Source organism: Acanthopagrus latus, chromosome 24 (genome assembly GCF_904848185.1).
Source record: "Acanthopagrus latus isolate v.2019 chromosome 24, fAcaLat1.1, whole genome shotgun sequence".
Taxonomy (NCBI): Eukaryota; Metazoa; Chordata; class Actinopteri; order Spariformes; family Sparidae; genus Acanthopagrus; species Acanthopagrus latus.
In genome coordinates, this window is record NC_051062.1 from 5,050,349 (window position 1) to 5,073,001 (window position 22,653).

The window sequence follows — 22,653 nt, forward strand, 5'->3', positions numbered from 1 at the left end:
ACGGTCTTGGAAGTAAAGGAGACAGCTTGTGCCCGGGTGGATGAAAAACAGCAAAAGAGGAAGAAAAAAAAAAAAGGGGGAGGGAAGACAGGGAAAAAAAAAAAAGTGGGGAGGAGCGTTAGGGGACAGAGCTGACGTGCCGTCACCTGTTTGCCGGTTCGTTAGCCGAGGGCGCTGCTGCGTGCTCTCATAGGGGAAGCTTTTGATGCCTAATTTGCCGCTTGGCCGGGTTTGCGCATGGCTTGGTGCTCAGTGGAGTGGCTGTCCTAGTCACATCCTCTACTAGAGCAGGATCCACTCTCTGAGGCTCGGACGGGGCAGGATGAGGAGGCAGTACAGGGACGAGGGGTATCACCACCCGCGCTCGGAGGTACGTAGGCGGTCTTCAGAAGGAGTCCCGGGGATGCTTGCGAAGAGAAGCGGCTTCTCTTTTCTGAGGAATCAAACATTTATTTTGCTCATTCTTCTGTTTCTGGAAAAGTAGCTGTATTACAACTTTATTTTGTGCTGTGATGGAGCGCCTGAGGTTGTCTGGCAACTTCTTCGGCTCGTCTAAGCCGAGAATCCTAAGGGGTAGAACGATAAAAAAAATTTTTTTAAAAATCTGTTGCGTTCTTTATCCTCCTCACTACATGGCTCTGCCCCTTCACATCTGCTCCTTTTCATTTCCGTCCTATCCATTTTCCCTTTTCATTCCTCACTCTCTCTCTCTGTTGTTCTTACATCCGTGTGTTGTTCTTCCGCAGCAAGCCCTGGACTCCAACCTGAGCAACCTGATCAAGAGGAACAACGAGCTGGAGTCGCTCATGGGGAAGCTGATCCAGACTTGTCAACATGTGGAGGTCAGTCCCGGCAGTTGCTCTGAGGTCAACGCTGACCCAGATACCATCTCACTCAACATGTCATTTTTCTCTAGAGTTCACACAGTTAATCTGCTGCGGCAAATGTTTACTGGCCCTGGGAATTTATGTCAAGTGTTCTTTGTGAAAAATTGTGCATTTTATTTGACATTTTGACTTATTTACTGAAAAGACATATGTCTTTTGTTGTTGTTCCCATCTCCTATGTGATTCCTAAAACTGAGAGCAGCATCCTTTAGCTTAGCTTGTAGCTTAGGTTAGCAGCTAGCCTTACCCTGTTTGAAATAATGATACCACTTGAAAAAAGTGTTATGTTTTAGATTTGAGAGAAGTTGTTGGTTGTTATGCAAAAAAAAACAAAAAAAAAAACATTTGCATTTTTATTCGTTTGCAATTGGAAATGCGACGTTGTTGGGTTCATAGTGTCGGTCGGACAAATATGTGCTTTTCTTGAAATTTGTGCTTTCTGATATTTTCACAACTAAATGATTGATGGTGACATTTGGCGCAGCTCGGCTGTATGTCTGTTAGATCTCAGGCTGAGTTGTCAGGACTTCAGCATCATTCTGTTCACATTTGGCATGAGCAACGCGTGCTTTGTTTTTGCAGTCGTTCAACATCTGCTTTGAGCTAATATGTTGTTTGTTTTTAGGATGACAGCAGTGCGTGTGAATGCCTCTGTGTGTTTAGCGCCGCTGTGCTAAGCCCGCCCGTTCATGTTAGCCGGCCCCGTTAAGAAGCTTTAAATAAAGCAGTGCCACAGGGGTTAAAGGCAGCGACATCTTACTTTAGAAATAATGGAGAGCAGCCTCTCCATATGGCAAGGCCCTGTGCAAGGAAAGAGGATTGCGATTTATCAAGAAGATTAAATTTTTGTTTTTTTTTCTGGCAAAGTGCTGCGTGCGTGTCCGCCATCACGCAGACATGTTTTCTTTGAGGGGGAAATTTCGATGATGCAGGAATTTTATATAAGAATCTCTGCACACAAAAGGACCAAAAGGGAAAACATTCCACTCAAAAAATCAGAAATGAATAAATTATTCATATATGAGGGGGCAAAAAAAAACAAAAAATGCATGACCTCTTTTCTTTTTTTCCTCCAGTGCATTATGGTCACACGTACAGTAAGTCTTCACAACACACTCTCAAGCCCTGAAATAGCTTGCGGGGCGTACAGTGGCAGCGTGTTTGTCTTGAGGTGAGAAAACTCAGATTGCACGAGATCAAACTCCCCCCCCGCCCAAAAAACTACATATCAAGCTGCGATCACGAGCCAAAAATACATATGAAGTCATATAATCTCAATAAATGAAGCCGTTTGTCAGGTGGATGTGAAAAAAAAAGAGGGGCGACGCAGGGAAAAGCTCTCTGAATATTTCACAGATACATCTACTCCAAAGCTCTTCTGGAGATGGCTGCCGAGGCTCTCTGACACCTCTGAGTCTGCAGAAGCTGTCTGAAAACTACAAAGTGTCCGTGCATGCTTGGAAAGAACTTTTTTAACAAACTCAAAATGGCACAGATGGCAACCTCTCTTTGCATCCCCCTCCGTGAGCGGTCCTCGCGAGCTCGCATCCAGTTGCTCTGAGCCTGTGGTTCAGCTGCGATGTAACGCCTCTGCGGCGCATTATGTCAAATCGCGGCATTTCTTTTTCAGCTGGCAGTGAGTCGGCTAATAGGATCAAGATGCTGTAACCGTTTGAATCTGATGCCGCACAATGTTCTGAATGTTGGAAAACAGGGAACCGAGTGATCGTGTTTGCATCCGAGCGTAATTTGATGATGACAAATTACCCCAAAAGAGGGGTCATTATAGGCACTTAATTGACTTGTTTATGAAAGCGCAATATGGAAAATGATTCCAAGGCAGAATTACCAAAGCGACGGAGGAAATATCTCTGATGTCTTTAGGCCTCGGATTCGCTGAACTCATCAGGCGTGTCAAGCTCAAACGTCAACCCCTTTTTGCACAAAGTTAACCTCGCGTGCCTTCTCCAAAAAGTTTTTATACCCTCGAGGACTGGGTAATTTTTGCATGTGTGTGTTTCTGCAGCTTAATGAATCACTTAATGTCGCTGCCAGGGTACAATCTGTCACACCGATCATATGCTCCAGAGGGCACTGCCCAAAGTCATTAGATGCTCCACATCTCTCCGCATCTCTACATTGCACATGGTGTACTCTGGTCCCAGAGTGTCAGGGGTGGGGGGGGGGTTCACTGTCTGGTTCATCACAAGTCAACCATTCAGACGCAGGCGAGGAAATGTCCTCCCTTGAGTTTTTAAAATGTGGTATTTTATCAGGACACTTAAATTTGGAGGAGGCGTGACGGGAGTGCGCGTCCGTGCAGCCTTGCGGGCGGCTGTGTTCTGGTCAGATGAGCAACGTCGGCGGACGTCAAGCTTTATTCGTGTTGAGATCGGTCACAAAATGTCAGGGAGTCTCAGCCAAGACAACGCCCAAGCCTTCAACACAGCTCCACTCATACGGGATCACTTTCTCTGTTTTCTCTTATCACAAGGCACCGATTTCACAAATGTTTGAGTCTTCCTGCTGCATAGAGTTAGGGTTTTACGCAACGGTCATCTTTCGAGAGATTAAAAAAGGTCCTTTAAGTTTAAGTGTTGTTAATTAGTTGTTGGAAACTCCTCCCGACCCGGCAGCATATTAAAAAAAAACACACACACACAGCGAAATAAGCAAAATCAGCTGTAGACCAAAAAAAGAGCTGACTTCAAAAGACTACATGAACTTTGGTGCGTGTTTTCGTGCTCTGTGTTCAGAGAAACTTCCACCCCGAACAACCTTGTTTTCAGATCGGCATAAGTTTGCTAATTGGTGTGCAGAATTCCACAAAGAGATAACATGTGTACAAGCCTTTCACAGAGTAAGCACTTTCAAATCTCCAGCTTCCCCAGAGCTGTCACTGTGATGTCGGAGAAACCAATTAGCAGTAGCTGAAAAGACAGATGCACCGGGCCCTGCCTATGCCCATGCCTACCCTGTACAGCAGGGCCGAGGCTTTCAGCTTAGCATGTCTCACCCGCCGTAAGCACCGAGATGTAATCCAGGTGGCGAATTGTTTCCGTTGGCAGCCACGATGCCACAAAATCACACAATCGCTGTTGTGGATATTGAGAAAAAGTCCTTTCCAGTTTTGTTTGGCTCCGCCGAGGAAAGGCGAATGACTCCCCTTGATGTCATTATTACAACGCCCTGTCAACACGCATGTGTGTGCGCACGAAGCGAGCCCGTGTGCGCATGAAGAACTGTGCAATCTCTCGTTGGCTTGGCAACACTCACCGCGGACTTCCCTTTCATTGCTCCCCGTGCTATCGCTTTGCCGCAGCAAGAAAACACTTTACAAGGTGCTGAAAAGGAGGCCGCTAGGAAATGACCACAATGAGAAATTACACATTATGTTGGGACCCGCAGTCTTATAATTGGACTTCTACAACTTTTATGGCCTGCTCAGACTGTGGAGGTGCCACAACGAAGTGAATCAAATGCCCTCAGAGCGGAACTGGATGCCATTTTTCATCCAAAGACCCTCACGGCTGTGGTGTAATCAACGGCATCAAGCGCACTTTCCAAACACCCTCCAACCTAAATTAAATCATTTTTCTTACGTTTATTGGTGTCAGTGGATTTTCGGGCCAAGCAAATGTTTGAACCCACAGCCACAAAAAAACTAAATATGCTTCATATAAAGTTACGCGACAGGCTTGTGTTGTATGACGATGACTTTGTCTTTTATTGCTTAACTTTTCTCCTTGTTGGAGCATGTAGAAAGTATTAAAGTGGTTGATCTTAAAGTCAAAACCTAGATTTCAACACAAAGGTGGACAGCTAAACGTTAGCTAGTGTCTACCTTTTTAAGTTGTAAATAAAACCTTGAAATGTTAACTGTCTGTTTATGAACCAACATCTTTTCATTTTTTCGATATGTGTTTCATTTGAGCATTGAAGGAGTGATTCCTAAATTGAAATGAAAGGAGTTAGCAGTTTTGAACTCCGGTTCCATATTCCTGAGGTCAGTGGGTTTTTGGAAGGGTTTTCTCTGTTGAAATAAGGTTAACAATAGCTTAAAGGATTTTAAAGTTTTGTTCTACAACATAAAATACTCCAGTTAATACCTCATGTTTGTTTTATAAAGCGCTTTTTTTGCCCCCAAAAAGGCAGCGTAGTTCGTTTATTAACGTTACCTTTTTACCTCTGGTGGTTCCATTTTTTGCTTCAAAATTAATAAAAGTGGTGTTCATCTGTGGAGATTATCTTGCTGAGGAAAAAAACGCACCATAAACTTGTGTTTACCACAGTCTATTGTCGGTGATAATCCAAAATCCAGCTCAAAAATATGATAGGCTTCATGCTGAGGGAACCAGGGGGATACTAACATCTGGGTTGGACTACAAATCATCCCTGCAACACTTTAGGAGGAATGTATAGAATGCCAAGTGCCTGATTTTGCCTCATCTTGTCAAATAACTCGAAATGGGCTGCCATGTCACTGAGGGCTACTACTTGGCTGCATCCAAAATCACTCATTTGTTCGGGTGTCTGGAGGTTAAATTGAGATTTTCGACACTTTATAGTCTTGTTGTTAAAGTTGACAACTATAAATACAATGATCACTTTCACATTTTTAAACATAGATGCATGCAGGGCACCGAAGTCAGACAGTCAGAACATAGTGGAGGCTTGATATAGTGCACTATACAGCAAATAGTGGTGATTTCGGACATAGCCACTCACGCTGCTGAGTGTCATGTCTCTCTTACAGCCACGGGGCTTCCTGCTAATTTTACTTGTCACTCACCACTCAAGCCAGCGGGAGGCAAAATGGCTGAATGTGCCTCATCTCCCTCAAGTGTTGCTTCCAGACAGGAGTGCCGGCTGATGGATGAAAATGATGACCTGGCCCTCGGAGACACTATCCCCCACTATACCCCACACCCATGGCATCCATCACTGTCTTTGTTTATCTAATACTCTGTTTGAATTGGTTCTCAGGTGAACGCGTCCCGTCAGGAGGGCAAGCTCATCGAGGAGTGCGATCTCCTGATTGACATCATTCAGCAGAGGAGGCAGATCATTGGCAGCAAGATCAAGGAGGGGAAGGTGAGGTGAATGCTATATGATGACATATAGCATTTATTTTCTTGGGTTGGTTTTTTTTTTTTATGCCTGCCTTCATTTGTCATTTTCTTCTTCCAGCACAAACAGCGCAATGTACTTAAAGGAACAGCTCACCCAAAAATGAAAATGTCGATGGAAAAAAAAGTTTTACTCCGAAAATCTTTGCTAGCTGCTAAGCTCAAAGCGTTAGCACGCACCCTGTCCTGTCTGAAGTGGGTCAAGCTTGCCTGCACACTGGTGGTGTAATTTATGTCTATTCAAATCAATCTGGGATCTCTGGGCCTCTGGAGATGAGGATTATGGAGTAAGAGCTATACAGAGCACTTTTTTTTTCAGTTGTTTAGGAGAATGCTGCAACACTGTTTTGCTGTGAAGCGCCATGAATGTTCTGTAGACTACAGAACGTCCCCGATTTTCTGCTTGCACTGACTGAATTTTCATTTCGGGGTGAACTCTTCTGTTATCTTGATGCTTAATTAATGCTTGAATCATGTTTTTGTAGCTACTAATTAAAATCATTGCTTAATCATTAAAAACGATATTTCCTTCCATAAGTAAACCATCCCACCGTGTATAATGATCATCAGGGAGCAAACGCTGTCTGCAAATTCCACAGTCATATTCATGAAATAAAAACACATTCTCCTTTAGTAAATAAAATGTAATGTGCCGGTGTAGTGCAATGCAGTATCCAGGGCCTGCACTTAAATCTCTCTAAGCTACAATTCAACCCCATTTTGTGTCAAATGCAATACTTTGTTTCTGCCACTTGACCTGAACCTTACATGGTGAACAGAAGGCAAACTGTTCAACTGCCTACAACACAAACCCATTCTGAACAGACGGTGAAATCAGTTGGACTGGCCAAGTCTAGATCCCAGAGCATATGGGAGGGCACATTTACTTGTGCTCTAAACCCGGATGATTTTACTTTCAGCTGTATTTAATGAGACTTGGAACCTACTATAGGGATTTTCTTTCCACCGTGGAATGTAGCAGAGACCATACTGAGATACTTGTTTTAAGGCCAACAGCCTCCTTCAATTATTGCTTTGTGTGGAATGTGAGATCATGATCAGTAACACCTCCAAATGGTCTTTTTCTGAGAGCAAGTTTCTGGTGTTAGCCTGCCTTATGTTGTTATTGTCTAACATTCATAATATTGCCAATTTCATAAAAGGATTTGGCCCGAGATTACGGCGTTTTGGGTGCTTTGCAAGCCAAACCTCTGATGAAATATCCTTTGACCTCAATTCAGCCACTGACCTCAATCTGTCTCCTAAAATCTCTGCCTGCACTGTAGGGAGAAGGAATGAAGCTGAGCGACGAGGGGGAAATGAAATCCCAGATTTGCGTGCAATAGAATCATTGACAGGTCCAGAAACTGTAGTGAAAGCAGGGACATGGCAGAAGCTTATCTCACAGTAGCTCAGACACTTGAGATGAGCCATTTGTCTGTTCGTGGTGACTGTCTTTTTCAATCGAAAGCAACTTTTGTGTGACGCTTACTTGCGTAATCACGTCCACACTTATTTGGTCTACAATCCAGAGAAAAGGTTACCACTGACGTGTCTGGTTCACTTAGCTTCCCTGCTAAAAGAGAAGCAGAGGCTCTAAGCGAAGAGAGGGTTCTTTCTTTCTTCGTCGAACAAAACACAAGTCGCGAGGTCAAAACAAATCAGCTCCCAGTGTGTTGAACTGTAGGCGAAGTGGGTGACTCTTGAGAAAGATAGTTGATATTTGCATCATCAAATAGGTTGGTATTTTGTCATCATCTCTGATTAATCTTCAACATGATAAACTGGGTGGGAACCTTTTTCACGCATCCATGGTTTTGTGATTTTATCAAGCCCAACAGCACTGATCTCAAGCCTCTCCCTGTGTTTGCCGCTCCTTCTAGGCGCAAAGGCTTCGGAAGCTCGCCCAACAGATCTCCAACTGCAAGCAGTGCATCGAGAGGTCCTCAGCGCTCATCACGCAGGCCGATCAGACGCTGAAAGAAACCGATCACGCTCGCTTCCTGCAGACTGCTAAGAGCATCAACGAGAGGTCGGACAGCCCACACACAAGGCCGCACATGATGGATTTACTCACACTTCAGCAGACTAAAGTCTAGCCTCTAGATAAAGGGCAAATAGGGCACACACAGATTTAAGAAACAGTATTGACAACTCTATGCACTTGACTCAAAAGACAAGTAGAGTGGGAATTCATCTTTTATTTGGCTTCATGTTGTTCCGCTTCGTGCGTAAGCTTTCTGAATAATTGATTTGGCAACTGAGAGAGAAGTCCGGTGTCCAATATGGGATTCCTCAGGAGAAACAAAGCGGAGTGATATAAAAAGAAATCATTATCCTTTAGTCCTTTGAATTAAAGCAGTGTTTGTATTAGAATCTAATCCGCACAGCCTCACTAATTAGACGGCTGATTTCATTCCGATTCAGTGGTTTTAATTGAGCAGCTGTTGATTTTGATAATAGAAAAAAAATTTTAAAAAATGTTTGAATTTCCAGTTTCTCTTGGAGTATCTTATAATGTGTCTTTCTGTCATTTCAAAGATCATAATAAACATGTCCGATTTTGATTGGAAATCATCTAGGGTTTCCATGGCAACTGCGTCAACCCAAGTGCTGATCCCCGAGATAAACCTAACGGACACCTTTGACACATTTGCCCTGGACTTTGGGAGAGAGAAGAAGTTGCTGGAGAGTCTGGACTACCTTACCGGTAAGCCTTCATCAAAGCCTTTCTTTTTTTCATAGCGACATGTGTTGATCAAACTAAAAAACACCGTGAACACCTTGTTTCTAAATTCTTTGAAGTCACGATCAATCGATGATCTTCTTTGAGGTTAAAGCGACAAGCCAAACGTCTTCTTTTGTTGCATCCACAGTCGAGCCCTTAATCCCTTGTTCTCCCGCTGACCATGAAAGCAAACATTGCCTCTATTTATAATTCTGTTCCAGCTTTGAAATCTGATTTTTTTTTTTTATTATTATTCTTTTGAAGTCTCTCTATATTCGAGCACAGCGTTGGAAGAAACAGGCCCCAGCCTATTAACTCGAAAAATTAATTTTCACCATTAATTTCTGATGTCCCATTTGCGAGGAGCCATCAAAACGTCTCGGCGTGAATTACGAAGCAGGCTGGGGAACAGAAAAAAACAAGGCATCATGTGCAGAGGATCTGAATGGCCTGCGAAAATGACTGGCGCGTATTTATTCCTCACGATGCATGAGGTCTTCGCTGGAGGGCCTTTTCACTAAGTGAATCAGCCTGAATCACTCCGTTATGTGCAGCCACTCGTGACAGAAGGCTCGGCAAAGGGAGAGAGTGACAGACACCCAAAGAGATAGGAAGTGGCTTTGCAATCAATTTAAGCTGTGCCTTTGTATCTTTGTTTCTTACCTCAGTCCATCCTCTCTCTGCTACTTCATGATTTGAATACAAAAATGGTTTGTCTTATTTATTTCCCCGTAGAGTTAGAACAACGATAATGTGATAAAGTGCACATGGATCAAAACATGCGTGGAAGAAATCCAATTTAGCAATTTTAGTTATGTAACGACCCACATTTGTCACCGCTAAAAGGCCTGGGATCTTTACTTTACCCGGCTGTGTTAATGTGTTTATCTGAATATTTTATTATTTCTCCACCACACTGCTTTCAATGCTCAACTTACCACTCTACTGGAAAGTACATCTTCAATCCTGTGTGTAATGAAGCCTTTACACTCTTAAATTAAACCAAATGAACACATACGTGGTTAATTGGAGCTACTGTTTGTTATAATGGCTGGCAGCCTTTGAGTGTCTTATCATTTTGGAGTACTACTAATGTAATTTGCAACTATACTGAATTGGAACGTAGCATCAGAGTTCAGGATCTTGTCGGATGACACTTCTTTTTCCGCCGCTTGCAGCTCCGAATGCTCCGTGCATAAGGGAGGAGTTGTGCACCGCTTCCTACGACACCATCGCAGTCCACTGGACGTCCGATGATGAGTTCACGGTGGTTTCCTATGAGCTCCAGTATGCCATCTTCACTGGACAGTCTAACATTGCCAGTAAGTAAAGGGATGCTCGAATCGGACCAGGAAAATCATGTATCTTGAAACTATATATGTTCAAAATCCTTTCTAGTCATTGTCATGTTCGTAGTTGCGGATGAGGAGACTGAATTATTTGATGTTATTATAGGCAACCTGCAGGGAGTCTGAATTTTTTCCAGCGGTCTAAAACATTTGCCTCTGATACATAACCGCTAACTGCTGCTAACTGTAGCTGTCTGCTAGTTAGCTCAGTTAGTCGTGCATCTAGCGGTCCAGAACACTGGGGGCACATGAGCTTTGGACTGGGCAGGCCAGGGCTAGCTGGCTCTCTCTATATATGTGTATATATATAAACAGGTTGTGTACAGGTTGTTGATTAAAAACACAACAAAAAACAATAGCTGAAAACTAAGAAATAAAACTAAACCAACAGTATTTTGAGTGCCTAGGTCTGTTTTCTCTCCTTTTACCTTAGTGTCAATACAGCTGGCTACTTTAGTTTTTCTAACTTTCAAATTTGGGTACTGTGATCTTACAGGGCGCAGTTAAAAATGGTATCCCCCTTATGCAGTAGCCAGAAAAACACAAGCAAAAAGAAGTGACATGAAAATAGCTTCTAGCACTGATAAAGTCGTAGACTGGATGGATACGTACTGGCAGATTAACAACCCCTGCTGGATGACAAGTTGCGAACATGAACATGAACATGAACATGACATCCGATCCTTAATTAAGTGAAAATGATGATGGATTCAGGCCACTGGAGAAGTTTATGACTCTGCATTTAGACCACGGGCAATACGAAACACTTTGTGCCTTAAATAAAGTGGGAAAATGCAAATGATTAAAGTAAAAAGATGTTTGGATAATGAAGTGTTGTGTAATACATTTTTACTATTTACACACTATTTTGTACACTCTTGCTACCCCACTGTGGCCACCAGCGCCCCTAAGACAGCTGGGAGTTGAGGTGCGTCTCCTGAAAGGCTCTGATAGCGGTGGAAGTGGAACCTCCTGAAGTGAAGCCTCCAGCCCTTTATGTTACCATCAGCCTCACATCAAATGACAGAAAACTTGTGAAGGGTGGAAGGAGAATCAGATTTTGACGACAGCGCGGCGGAGAATTCAGCGGATATGCCGAGTTGGCGTTTCTATACATTCGAGGCGTTTAGCGCTGGAGGAGGGAGACGTCGCATTAGGAGAGATGACAGCTGTAATATGAATCAGCATCGCAGCCGCACACGTAGCGACACGATGTCTTGTAGAGCAGCAGAAATACAGTACACGCTGACACACACATCTACTCCCATCCACACAAGGCCCAGAAAGAAAAAAAAAAAAAATCATGAGCACAGTCGAGTGAGCAACAGCTACAAGGAAGAAAATGGGGTCAGGGCATTTGAAGACGATCTCTCCTGTTCCCTTTCAATCAAACTGCATTTTCTCTGCCTTTTTATTTCTTCCTTTTTTTTTTCAGATTCAAATACCTCATAGCAAAAATCCTCTGCCTACCCCCTGTTTCTTTCTCTTTGTCCTTGGGTTGCTTGCGTCCTTTTTCTTTCCCATTCAGCTCCGCATGTGAAGGGGAATCCTTCCTCACTTCCTCCCCCTCTTCTTCTAGAGGTTGCACATTACCAACAGCCAGTGAACTAACGTGTGATGTATTTTCCTCTTGCTTCCACTTGCCTGACTCCTTCTGTTCACCGAGACGCTTTGAGCTTTAACACCTCCCGTTTTCACATCCGATAACATCAGTGGCGTCGCCGCTTGCGTCTAAAGTCACGTGGCAGAAGATCCCCCCTGCAGCAATTCAGATGAATCGCTGTTGAAGGAGAGGAATTCTTCTAATGTTGATTCAATGAAAACACAAAAACAACATCGTTAACTGTTGCGCATAATTGTTCACTGCAGCCATTTGAACTGGATTTCCTGTGGGAAATATGTGTTAATATGTTAGTGACAGACGACAGGCTATTTCTGTTGCACGGCGCACCAGGCTTCATCAAATGAAATTGCAATGTGCTTGGTTTTAATGAACTTTAAGTCTGAAAGTGTTAGGGATAATGGGGATAATATTCAAGCAGCAGTAGTAGAATATTAGTAGAATAATAACGCAGGATATTATATTTGAACATGAGTTCAGTGCTAGAACCTCAGACAACATTGTTGACTATTTTCCCAGGTTTCTGTATTTAAAAAAAACTGTATGTGCATTTATTTGCTTTCTTTTCAGCTGGTTTTGGACCGCGGTGAAAGTTCCTCATGAGAATGCGGTGAACATCTAGATAACACATCTTTACGTGACACTGTAACATTCAAAGGAGAACTCATAATGGAAAACTGTGGCCCCTGGGTGGCCAACAAAGAGCAGAAGCATAGTGGCAACTTCCTGTCTTAAAATCCCTCAGGCGGGCAAATCCTTGACATGGAAGGAAGATGTGCGCACACACACACACACACACACACACACACTCACACATGCACAAACGTACTCTGGCCTCAGGAGGTGGTGCTCAAGTGCCATTGAATAAAACACACTGCAGAGACATCGCACAAACCGGAGAGAGCACAGTGCTGCAACGAAGCCAACGAGGTGTGAATGGTTTCCTCTTGTGCCTTTTCACACCGTCTCACCTGTTCCCACTGCCACGGGTTCTGCCACAGCCAATCATTTAATAACCTTCCACACAGCTGTACGTCACTCCTTTTAAAGACATGGTTTGTCTCTTGTGGGTGTTATTGGCACACCAAAGCTTTAATTACTAAAAGGGAAACTGAGAACTTGATAATAGTTTCATACTCTCACCTGTGCCTCTTTTTCTTTATCTCGCCCTCCTTTCCGTCTCCTCGCAGGTCTGTGTAACTCGCTGGAGAGCTGGATGATTGTTCCCAACATCAAGCAGAACCACTACACGGTGCACGGTCTGCAGAGTGGCACCAAGTATATCTTTGTTGTCAAGGCCATTAACCAGGCGGGAAGCAGGAGCAGTGAGCCGGGGACTCTGAAGACTAACAGTAAGCACGAGACGATGAAAACCAACTCTCGATATAGGACTGACCTTAGCTGAAAATTTGCGTGTAAACACCCACACAGAAGCAGCTTATTGGATTTTCAGTTTTTCCCCCCCATTGGCAAATATGGAATTCAATTAACTGGAAATAAATGAGCTGCTCTTTGAAGACCGTCTACTGTTACTGTTACGTTTCAAGATCAATTTGTTTTCATTTACTCGCTCTCCTCCCCCAGGCCAGCCGTTCAAGCTGGATCCCAAATCTGCCCACAAGAAGTTGAAGGTGTCCCACGATAACCTGACGGTGGAGCGGGACGAAACCACGTCCAAGAAGGGCCACAGCCAGGATCGCTTCACCAGCCAGAGCAGCTACGGCGTGGTGGGGAACGTCTTCATCGACAGCGGTCGCCACTACTGGGAGGCTTTAATTGGAGGGAGCACATGGTGAGATTTGTCAGCAAAAGTTTTAGCTCAGTTGCATGCCCATGCCTCATAAAGAGCCACAAGGTACACTTTAGAATCTGTATGAAAAGCACAAGGCTTTTACGTAACTCCTATGTAAACCACTCCACATCAACTTGAGATGCTTAGAGCAGCAGCTCCACCCAATGTAGTGACTAAGGGTAGGGGTAGAGTGTTGGGATCTTGTCAAACAAGCGTTTCTCTTAACCTGTCCAAGCTATTTTTCCTAAACATGATGATCCTTTCTTAAATCTAACCAAATAGTTCTTCTGAAGCACAACCAAAAGGTCTTTTCTCAAACCTAATTAAGTAATCTTTTACTTAAACATCAACAAATCAGCTTTACTTCAACATAACCAAACACGTTTTTTCAAAAACCTGACCAAATGATCTTTTACTGCTCCTCACCAAGTAATTCTTTGCATAGTCTTAGGGTTTTCAAACTACAACTACATCACAACATTAACTACCTTGTCGGAAAACCCTTAATGGTGCCTTGTGTGTCTGTATCAGACACTATGTAGCATGACAAAGTGACTTTGAATTAACAGACTGAGATGAAAAGTTGTTGCGAGTTTGTATCTCTATTTCTGGTAGTATGTTTCACTAAATATTCAGTTTTTTTTTAACATGGGTTTAAAATGTGATGACCGAATCATCCGTTCCCTTTCAGGTACGCTGTGGGCATCGCCTACAAGTCAGCTCCTAAGCACGAGTGGATCGGCAAGAACTCGGCCTCCTGGGTGCTCTGCCGCTGCAACAACTCTTGGGTGGTTCGTCACAACAGCAAAGAGCTGGCCATCGAGCCCTCGCCCCACCTGCGGCGAGTCGGGGTCCTGCTGGACTACGACGCTGGCTACCTGACCTTCTACGACGCGGTGGGCTCCCAGCACCTGCACACATTTCACGTCTCCTTCTGTCAGCCCGTGTGTCCCGTGTTCAACGTGTGGAATAAGTGTCTGACGATCCTCACCGGTCTACCCATCCCCGACCATCTAGAGGGAATGGAACCCCAGGACTAAGAACTACAGACAGACAAGAATAAATCAGCATAAACTTGTCCTAATTATCCTAAAGCTGCACTGGGCGAAAATTTTCGAAAAATGATGATACTTGGATAAAGAACAGAAGAGTCCCACGCTTTTTAATTCAGATCTGCTCTATTTACCCAAATTAATTCTGGTCATGTGCAATTTTGCGCCCAGAGGCAACGGCAAAACAATAAGAGGAATATAATGTTCGGAAACAGCTGCAGGCGAGCACATTTTTCCCAAAAAGCTGGACTCACCAGGGTCTGACTGCTGCCATTCGTGCACAATTACCCAATGCAGCTTTAATATGCAAAGAAAAAGCAAGTGATGCCCAGGGGGTTATATTATTAGGCTCCTAACAAAGTGATTTCCAGTTGTTTACCGTCATTCCTTAAAGCAAATACAATGCTGGATGTCGTTGACTCTTAAAAGCTCAGTAAACCTAATCTAGACGGATGACAGTGAGCTGGAGTCGATCCAGAAACTCCTACTTCCAAGGCTCTTTGGGGCCACAATGGGTGTATTTGTGCCACTGCATCTAGGAAACAAGCCACAAATCAATTTCTAATTTTCACCTTATCAGATATAGCACTTTGAAAAACCCTGAAAGTACACACACATAAGCTTACACAGCATACACACACACACACACACACACACAAACAAGTGCAAATACTAACTTAAATCAATCATGGTTGCTGGGAAAGAGTAGAACAATAGCTGTATATTTTGTAAATTCATCTCATTCCCCCCTTATCTTTCCCTCCTTCATTAAAAAGGAACCAAAGTAGTCATTGCTGTCCATTCAGATGTCTTTACATAAACATTTACATAAATGAATAAATGCTGAAGTATTTTTAAAGAGCTACAGAAAGGAAATAGTGTTATGCTAATATTGAAATGCAGGATTCCCTTAAAGGTAGACCTTGTTTTTGCACATTGTTCATACTTTATTCATAGTTTTGTAGCCTATTTTTTTTTTTATTATTAATTTTGGTGCAATTAACATTCATATTGGGAAAAAGTGTTGTGTTTTGTTTGAGTTTTGTTGTGTTTAATTTCCTTCTTTTTTTGTTTCTGGCAGACGGACAAGTCGCGCCATTATTATTTCATGTGATAATATGTGAGTTGTGTTACTGTTGTGGCTCCAGGCTATTGTTGGAGCTGAAAGGTAAAATGCTCATCTGGGTTGTGTTGTTTTTTTTTTCTCTCTCGCTTTTCTATTAAAAAAAAAAAAAGTAGCATGTGGCCATCAAGTGATCTGTTTGTGCTCGGGCTCATGGATTCGCTTTTGACTGTGAGTGTCTTCCCATTTTCAAAACGTAAAATCTGACACGCATTTTACACTCTGAGGTCTTATTTTGTCAAATCCACATGAAGCATTGTTTGAAATTGGTTGAATTTCTCTCTCACATTCACTTTACCGACACACAGCCACGCACGGGGGGGGCTCTCCCCGGACTTGTCGCACATTGATGATGTCATAGAGTGCACAAAACAAATTTCTTCACTCATTGGCTGAATCCTGATTGGAATTTTCCCCAGTTCTTTGCTATTTAAGAAAAAAAAAGGGACAAAACGGCCTGAATGAGATTCAGGAATTTGATGAAATGGTGACGATAGTGGGTGCTCCGGTTGAGCAATATTTCTCGATGTTGCTGTGTTTGAATAACTGGTACACTTTAAAAAGTATGACAACAAATAACAAACTGTTCTTTAATAACTGTGTTTCCTCGGCAATTAATTATACTGTGTGTTTTCATTGTATCTGATACGAATATGTACTGCTTAATTTAATGTTTCCATTTGAACTTTTATGACCATGGTGTTCTATGTTGCGTCTCTGTGGACATTTTTATGGGAAAACAGGATATGAGTGCTTGCATCACTGTCGTCTGCGATGTGTCTACGAGAAGGTCAAAAATAAACGGTGTTCCTTTTCACATTAAAGTGTGCTTTTATTTGTCCGGCGAAGCGGCGAAGCGGTGTGAGAATGTCAAGAGCTGATCTCATAAAGCGGGACGAGGTGAAATGCCAGGAGCTGTTTCTCTATCTCCTTCTGGGGGACTTGCAGAGATCATATTTTGAGGAAGTGTAAGCAGTCCTAAATTCAATAGCTTTAGACTATGGCATTTTGGCCTGTGTAAAGTTTCTAGTGCCCTTCTGGAAGACACTGTGAGCACCAATATGCATTCTTCCAGTTGCTTGCCAAGTTAAAAAGGTAAATCCATGTCATCCAACTTTTAAGGCTTACTGCTACATGGCTACTTGTATGTGAAAGGGGTCATTTATAGTGATAATCCCACAGATAATCATAACCCGACTCAGCAGTCATTTATTTGGTTGTTGGTTTATTTGTTTTACCATGAATAGAACCAGATGTCCCTCTGGATTATTACTATCCATGCCTTTTTAGGTGTTGATCATTGAGAAAGTGGTGAATTATAACTATTTATCAGATTACCTATGTTATATGACTTGGAAGCTTGCAATACTTCCCACCCTGATCTTGATGCCAGAGTAAAAATGGCTGTCATGTGAATACTGTCTATTGACAAAAACAGTATGCCTGGAGTCCATCCAAACTTAAGCCCACATTCACCATGCTTGTTCCCGGACATACTCTAAAAGTCTCTACGTGTGAATTCTGACCTGAAGAATAGTGTTCTTGTAGTGTTTTTGGAAAGAGACGACCTAAAACTCTTCACCACAGGTTGTCCACATCTACATTTGTGACCAATCAAAAGGCCCAAGGGGGTGAAATAATCCAGATATGCACAAAATACTTTATCAGCCATCTAATTTCTCTGTATTAGCTTGATCGCAAAAAACACTCCCCATGTGTTTCATATTCGAACCCGCCTCGGCTAGACTTATTTAGATTTATGTAGGAAAAGTTGGGCCTCATCATCTTGACAACACTGTGTAACGTCATTATCCTTTGTTAAATGACATTATACAAACCTCCAATACCATGGGAACAGATGCTGCGAGAGGTATCAGGGAACAGAACGGCATCTGCACCTTTTCTTCCACGCGATGAATCATCCAGACAGATGTTAATGTCGAAGTCTGAGTTCACCCGAGTTTATGAATTTCCTGTGGAAGAGGAAGTCATCGAGTTTATCATGTGAACTTCCCACAGACATGAGGTTGGGGGGACTCTTCCTGATTTTCCAGGGGCAATTGTTCTTAGATGGAAGGTTTCGGTGGGAGGGTTTAGTCGCTACGTGCTAGTGTTAGCTGGAACACTGAGTGTGTTGTTCACAAGGTTCAGGGGCGTGAGTGGGCAAAATGAGTTTACCCAGCGCTCCACCGAGCAAACAATAAAAAAAAGAACACAAAGGCAATTTGCGGGTCGCCATCCACAAATAACGGAGGCGTGTGCTTGTTTGTCTGCAATTCAACCTGTGATACAGGGGATATGTTGACGGTAGCATGGCCAGACTTCTCTCTGTTGTTGTCAAACGCGTTCATATCAGTCACTAGTGCTGCTTTTCACATGAGACAGACAGCGTGCAGTGTTTTGTTGTTTTATTTTGAAACCACGCCCTTGTGAGTCTCTTCCTGCTTTTCAGTTTCCTAACGTGGGTTTCTCCCCCTCTGTGTTTCCCCCCCCCTCACTCACCTCACCTGTTCCCAGTTCCCTCGTCAGCGTCCCTCTGTGTACAGTCCTGGTTCTCCCTCCTGCGTTTGTCAGTTCGTCCCGTGATGTTTCCCCCCGTTGGGCCGTCCTGTTCTGCGTTTCCCGCGTTGCCGCCCGGCGTTCTGCTTCAGCGTCTCCTCACGTCTCGCCCTGGTATGTTTCTGGTTAGTCTTATTCTCACTTAATTTGTGTTTTGTCTTTGTTGCACTTTGTTTAGCCTTCTGAACCGTGTTTCTTTTTTCTGTTTTGGTGTCCTTGGTCGTTTTGCTTGTTTTTTGTTCCCCTATTTCCTGCCTCCCGCATGAGTCTGCGTTTGTGTCCTCTTCAAGTTTTTCCCTTTAAGTGTAACATCATGTCGTATTCCTCGGTTTAGCTCGGATGTTAGCTAGCTTAGCTTCTGCGAGAAGAGCATAGACCTTAATCTTTGACCTTTCGTAATCATATCCAATCAAAACAGTATCATTAGCTTTTTTTTTAGCTAGCTTTTATCGAATTGGTTATAAACCCTGAGATTTTACCTTGAAATATCATGAATGTCCTTACAGATTAAACTATTCATTGTTTTTACAGTTGCTAATTAATTAATCAAGGAAGAGTGAAATAATGGCAATTTGTCAGATTGTCATATATATCATATATCCTCTGTGATGTCAGAGGAAAATGGCTGCCGAGTGACTACGGTCTGGTTCCTACATGAAACCGCTCACCCACCTGTCTCATCTTGAGTGGTCAGGTCTATAAAGACACATCTGTTGAGTTAATAAAACACGTTTTAGAAGCCAGGTGCCGTCTACGTCCGTTAAATTCGACACGATAAACTGTCCCTTCAAACGAAAACATGTCAACGCTCGGCTAAGAATGTGGGCTACTAACTATAATTAGTCTGATGTGTCATGACAACCAGCTTCACAGTGTTACACCTCGACTCAGTTATACGCACAAATCACAAGTCACAATATGATGCCATCTGTGCTTGTTTTAAAAAAGGAGTAAGCTGAGCGCAAATTGTGTCGTTTCTTGATAGGTGGATGTCCACAGAGAGCAATTATCGCCTAAAGACTTGCCTTTGAGGGAACACAGTATATCACACTCCGTGGCTCTGTTCTGAAGTGACGCGTCTACTTGTTTACCTACACAACATGGAGGAGTTCATCCATCTGCGACAGAGGTAAGCCTTGAGATGTCCCGGAGTCAACGTCTAGCGCGTTTACGTAATTGGAAATGCAGTTTCGTTTTTTACCCTAAATTCTGACCTTTTCCTCCAAGTTAACACGATTTTGAGCCTAGTTCGGCGGTAAAAATGTGTTTACTGACCGGCCTGCGTTTCCATTCAAAACTTTGTGTGACATTTTAAACGATCGATGCTGTAACTTCATGTGTCTCCGGGATTTTTTGCTGTTCGGCTGGAGCGCACCGCAAAGGTTGAAGACCGGCTATTACGTTAACCTATATCACTGGGGGAGGGATTTGCTGAGCTTGTGTGTTGCTGCTCTCTACATAACCTTCACTCACAGACACATGACCGTAGTCACACTTGAGAACTGGTGTGAAGAGCCCCAAGGGCACCTTCAATGCATACTTTTAGCGACAGCTACCCGTTCAGTTCATCCCCATGGGTCTTGGATCTCGAACCACTGACCTTCCATCACAAGACCACTTTGCTTTCCTCCAGGCAAACGCTGTCCCACTTTTGTACATAAAGTCAGGCCAGAGATGCTCCAGTGTGTTGCTGTTTGTGCCGCTACCACTGCATCCACTCTTGTATGGGTAGTCTTGAGGCTTTGCATTCCCCAGAGTATTTCCACAGCCAAGCCACAGCACAGAGATAGAGACAAGACTCCAAAAGACACAGCCTTCAAGCTCCTGGGGGAGCAGTGCATGCATTCTGCTGTGTGTCTATGTGTGTGTGTGTGTGTCTGTGTTAAGCAAACTCGGGTATGTATCAGAAGCCGCTTGCTGACAATTTGGCATTTCAAACAAATAGGCAATGGCAGCATTTTGAGTTACGACCACAGGGGGCAATAACACGGACTCCCTGAGGAGGGGATCTGAAAAATGGGACAGATGTTGGTACAGAACAACAGACTCAATGAAGCTGGGTCAGACTTTTATGTCGACTCGTCTGTTTTGTGTGAAAATGCCGCGCGTATCTTTCAAAACATCCATTTTGTGCATATGGTATTCTGATCAGCCATCCGGAGGGGAAAGGACAAATAGGAAATGCACTAAATAATGCTTTCCTTGCCCATTCCCTACCAACTCCTCGTGTGGCAGACGCATATAAAAGCGTTCCTCTCCATGCTGGCTTGTTCCACAGTGAAATCAAGTCCTAAGAACGTCCAGCAGATGTCACTGTTAGGATTCAGGAAAATAGCTACACAGGCACCCTGCAGAAATGTCATCTGATCATGGACAATAACTGGCAACACAATGACTATTGACCTTCCTGCTTTATAGACCTTTATAGACCTGTGGGTGTATGTGGGTTTGTCAACTGCTGTGTCAGCTTCCAAGGAGGCATTCAAGTAGTTGCATTCCATGACAATCTATCCATGGATATTTCCATATCACTGAGCCCTTGGTCTAGCTTTGTCCATGTATCGCATATTTACACCCAAAATCAACCATTTTGTGATCCATCCAGTTGTATTAAATCCTCACTTTCATAGGTCCAGTTTTTCACAAGCCATAGCTCTAACTGACATCACACTTGTGTCTATTTTAGGGGACGGGTGGAGAAAATGTGCCAGAGCAGACTTCAGTCACAATGTGTTTGTTGTGTTTTGAAAAGATCAATACGCAATCAGGAGCTTGCTTGTCTTTTGTTTTTTTTAAGCTTAAAGGATTCTATGCTGGACATGGTGTCTGTGCGTCCTCTTAAGATATAAAATATGTATATGTTCTCATCCTGCAAGTGGAGTTAAAGACATCCTTCACATTGAAGGGGCTCTCATGTAACTTTTTCTAGCAGTTTCAACTGGTCATATGTGACATGAAAAACGAGACCTCGGCCATGTGGATGATTGGTTTAAGTTGTTGACCGTTTCTGGACTGAGGATTTCTTTGTGACGGACATGATTTATGTGACTTTAACTACATCCTTGAGTGCCTCATCTGTGCCTCTCTTTGCCCTGTGAACAGAGAGCAACAGTGGCTAACATTAGTTTCAAAATAACCGGCTTGGGGCACATTGAGCCCCTCTGATGTCAAGCAAGGAGGAACAACATCATGACACCCAATCACTATCATTTATTTTTATCTTTAAACACCACAATTTCATGATTCATGCAGCATTTTCTCAAGGATCCTTCAACTATCAACCAGAGACAGTCATGTGCCAGGGAGCATGCTCCCCTGTCAGGGCATCCTGAAGCCATGCCACCTACAGAGATCCAGTTTCCGTGGTTGGTGCCTTTTTATCCTAAGGTGATCATTTCACTGTCATAGCATTATTAAACATTACACGCTCAATAGCCACTATTTGACAAATCTCCCACACGCTCTGACAAAATAATTGCTAGTGTGGAAGTAAAATCACCATTATTATGGGAAAGTTATTAGCTATTGTGGCTAACAGGTTTCAGGTCAGTCATTAGCATAGAGGAAGAGAGAGCAGCTGCAGGCCTTTCTGATAGTTTCTCTGACAGTAAATGGAAGGCGACGCGGTCATTTGTTTGCTGTTGAGGACCGTCGACCATCTCCTTTGATATGCTGTTGCCAAACTGTTCCACCTTCTGGTCCTGCTTCGTGATGACCAGCACATGTGTGGAGTTTGCTGCCAACAACAATCTAGGAACTTGGCTGACATGCATAATGACCAGGTTGCTGGCAGCCGCTTTAGGGCTCGCTCTAGATCTAGAATTGCCCTCTTTACTTGTATTAAGTACCTCTGGGATGGCAGATGCAAGGTTTAGCTGCTGGCTGGGCCACACCAATGAGGAGGTGGAGTAGTAACAAGGCACCCAAAGGCTGTCTGGTCAGTCATCCCTACTGCTGAGCTCAGGAAAATCCCCCTCAAAGAGTCTGAGCTAGTTTCCTGGCTTTATTCTCAAGATGTTGGGGTTAGAAAGCTAAAAAGACGGTAGTTCACTTCTTTAATCTGCAATTAGCCCTCACACAGTCTGTGTTAATTGCAGGCTAGCTATTTGGGGATCTGGAAATTGCAGCAGATATTCAATTGTTGCCTGTTTCATCCTTGCTTTCAGAATTACTAAGCCTTGTTACTGCTTGATGAATTTCTTCAAATCACAAATTCATCTTTCTTTTCAAGCTGGGAGGTTCATGACTTAATAGCAGCACTAGTTTCTTGAAAAACACTATTGCTGGCATCACCATTTCTGAAAATTGATGAAAAATTATCAAAAAATAAAAATAAAAAAAGAATACTAATCGAGTTCAACCATTTGGTGTACAGGCATGGTTTGGGGCTGTTTTGCAGGGTTACAGTATGAT

General features: G+C 43.3%; 1 protein-coding gene and 1 long non-coding RNA gene across 5 annotated transcripts in view; one reads left to right on the plus strand and one right to left on the minus strand.

The window, feature by feature from the left end:
• LOC119015521 (E3 ubiquitin-protein ligase Midline-1-like) overlaps window positions 1-16,498 on the plus strand; it is a 65,396-nt gene extending 48,898 nt beyond the window's left edge. For all 4 annotated transcript variants that reach the window (XM_037091583.1, XM_037091584.1, XM_037091586.1 and 1 more), the window contains 8 exons: window positions 747-842; window positions 5,874-5,981; window positions 7,900-8,048; window positions 8,599-8,726; window positions 9,923-10,066; window positions 12,905-13,066; window positions 13,299-13,506; window positions 14,198-16,498. In XM_037091583.1, the coding sequence (XP_036947478.1) occupies window positions 747-842; window positions 5,874-5,981; window positions 7,900-8,048; window positions 8,599-8,726; window positions 9,923-10,066; window positions 12,905-13,066; window positions 13,299-13,506; window positions 14,198-14,546 (1,344 nt within the window). In that variant the 3' untranslated portion in view covers window positions 14,547-16,498. The remainder of the gene's footprint in view (window positions 1-746; window positions 843-5,873; window positions 5,982-7,899; window positions 8,049-8,598; window positions 8,727-9,922; window positions 10,067-12,904; window positions 13,067-13,298; window positions 13,507-14,197) is intronic.
• Window positions 14,972-18,315, minus strand: LOC119015522. Its single transcript, XR_005073375.1, has 3 exons — window positions 18,184-18,315; window positions 17,520-17,654; window positions 14,972-15,093 (listed from the first exon to the last, which is right to left on the minus strand). It is a non-coding gene; the product is annotated as an uncharacterized LOC119015522 (long non-coding RNA).
• Window positions 18,316-22,653: the final 4,338 nt, after the last annotated feature.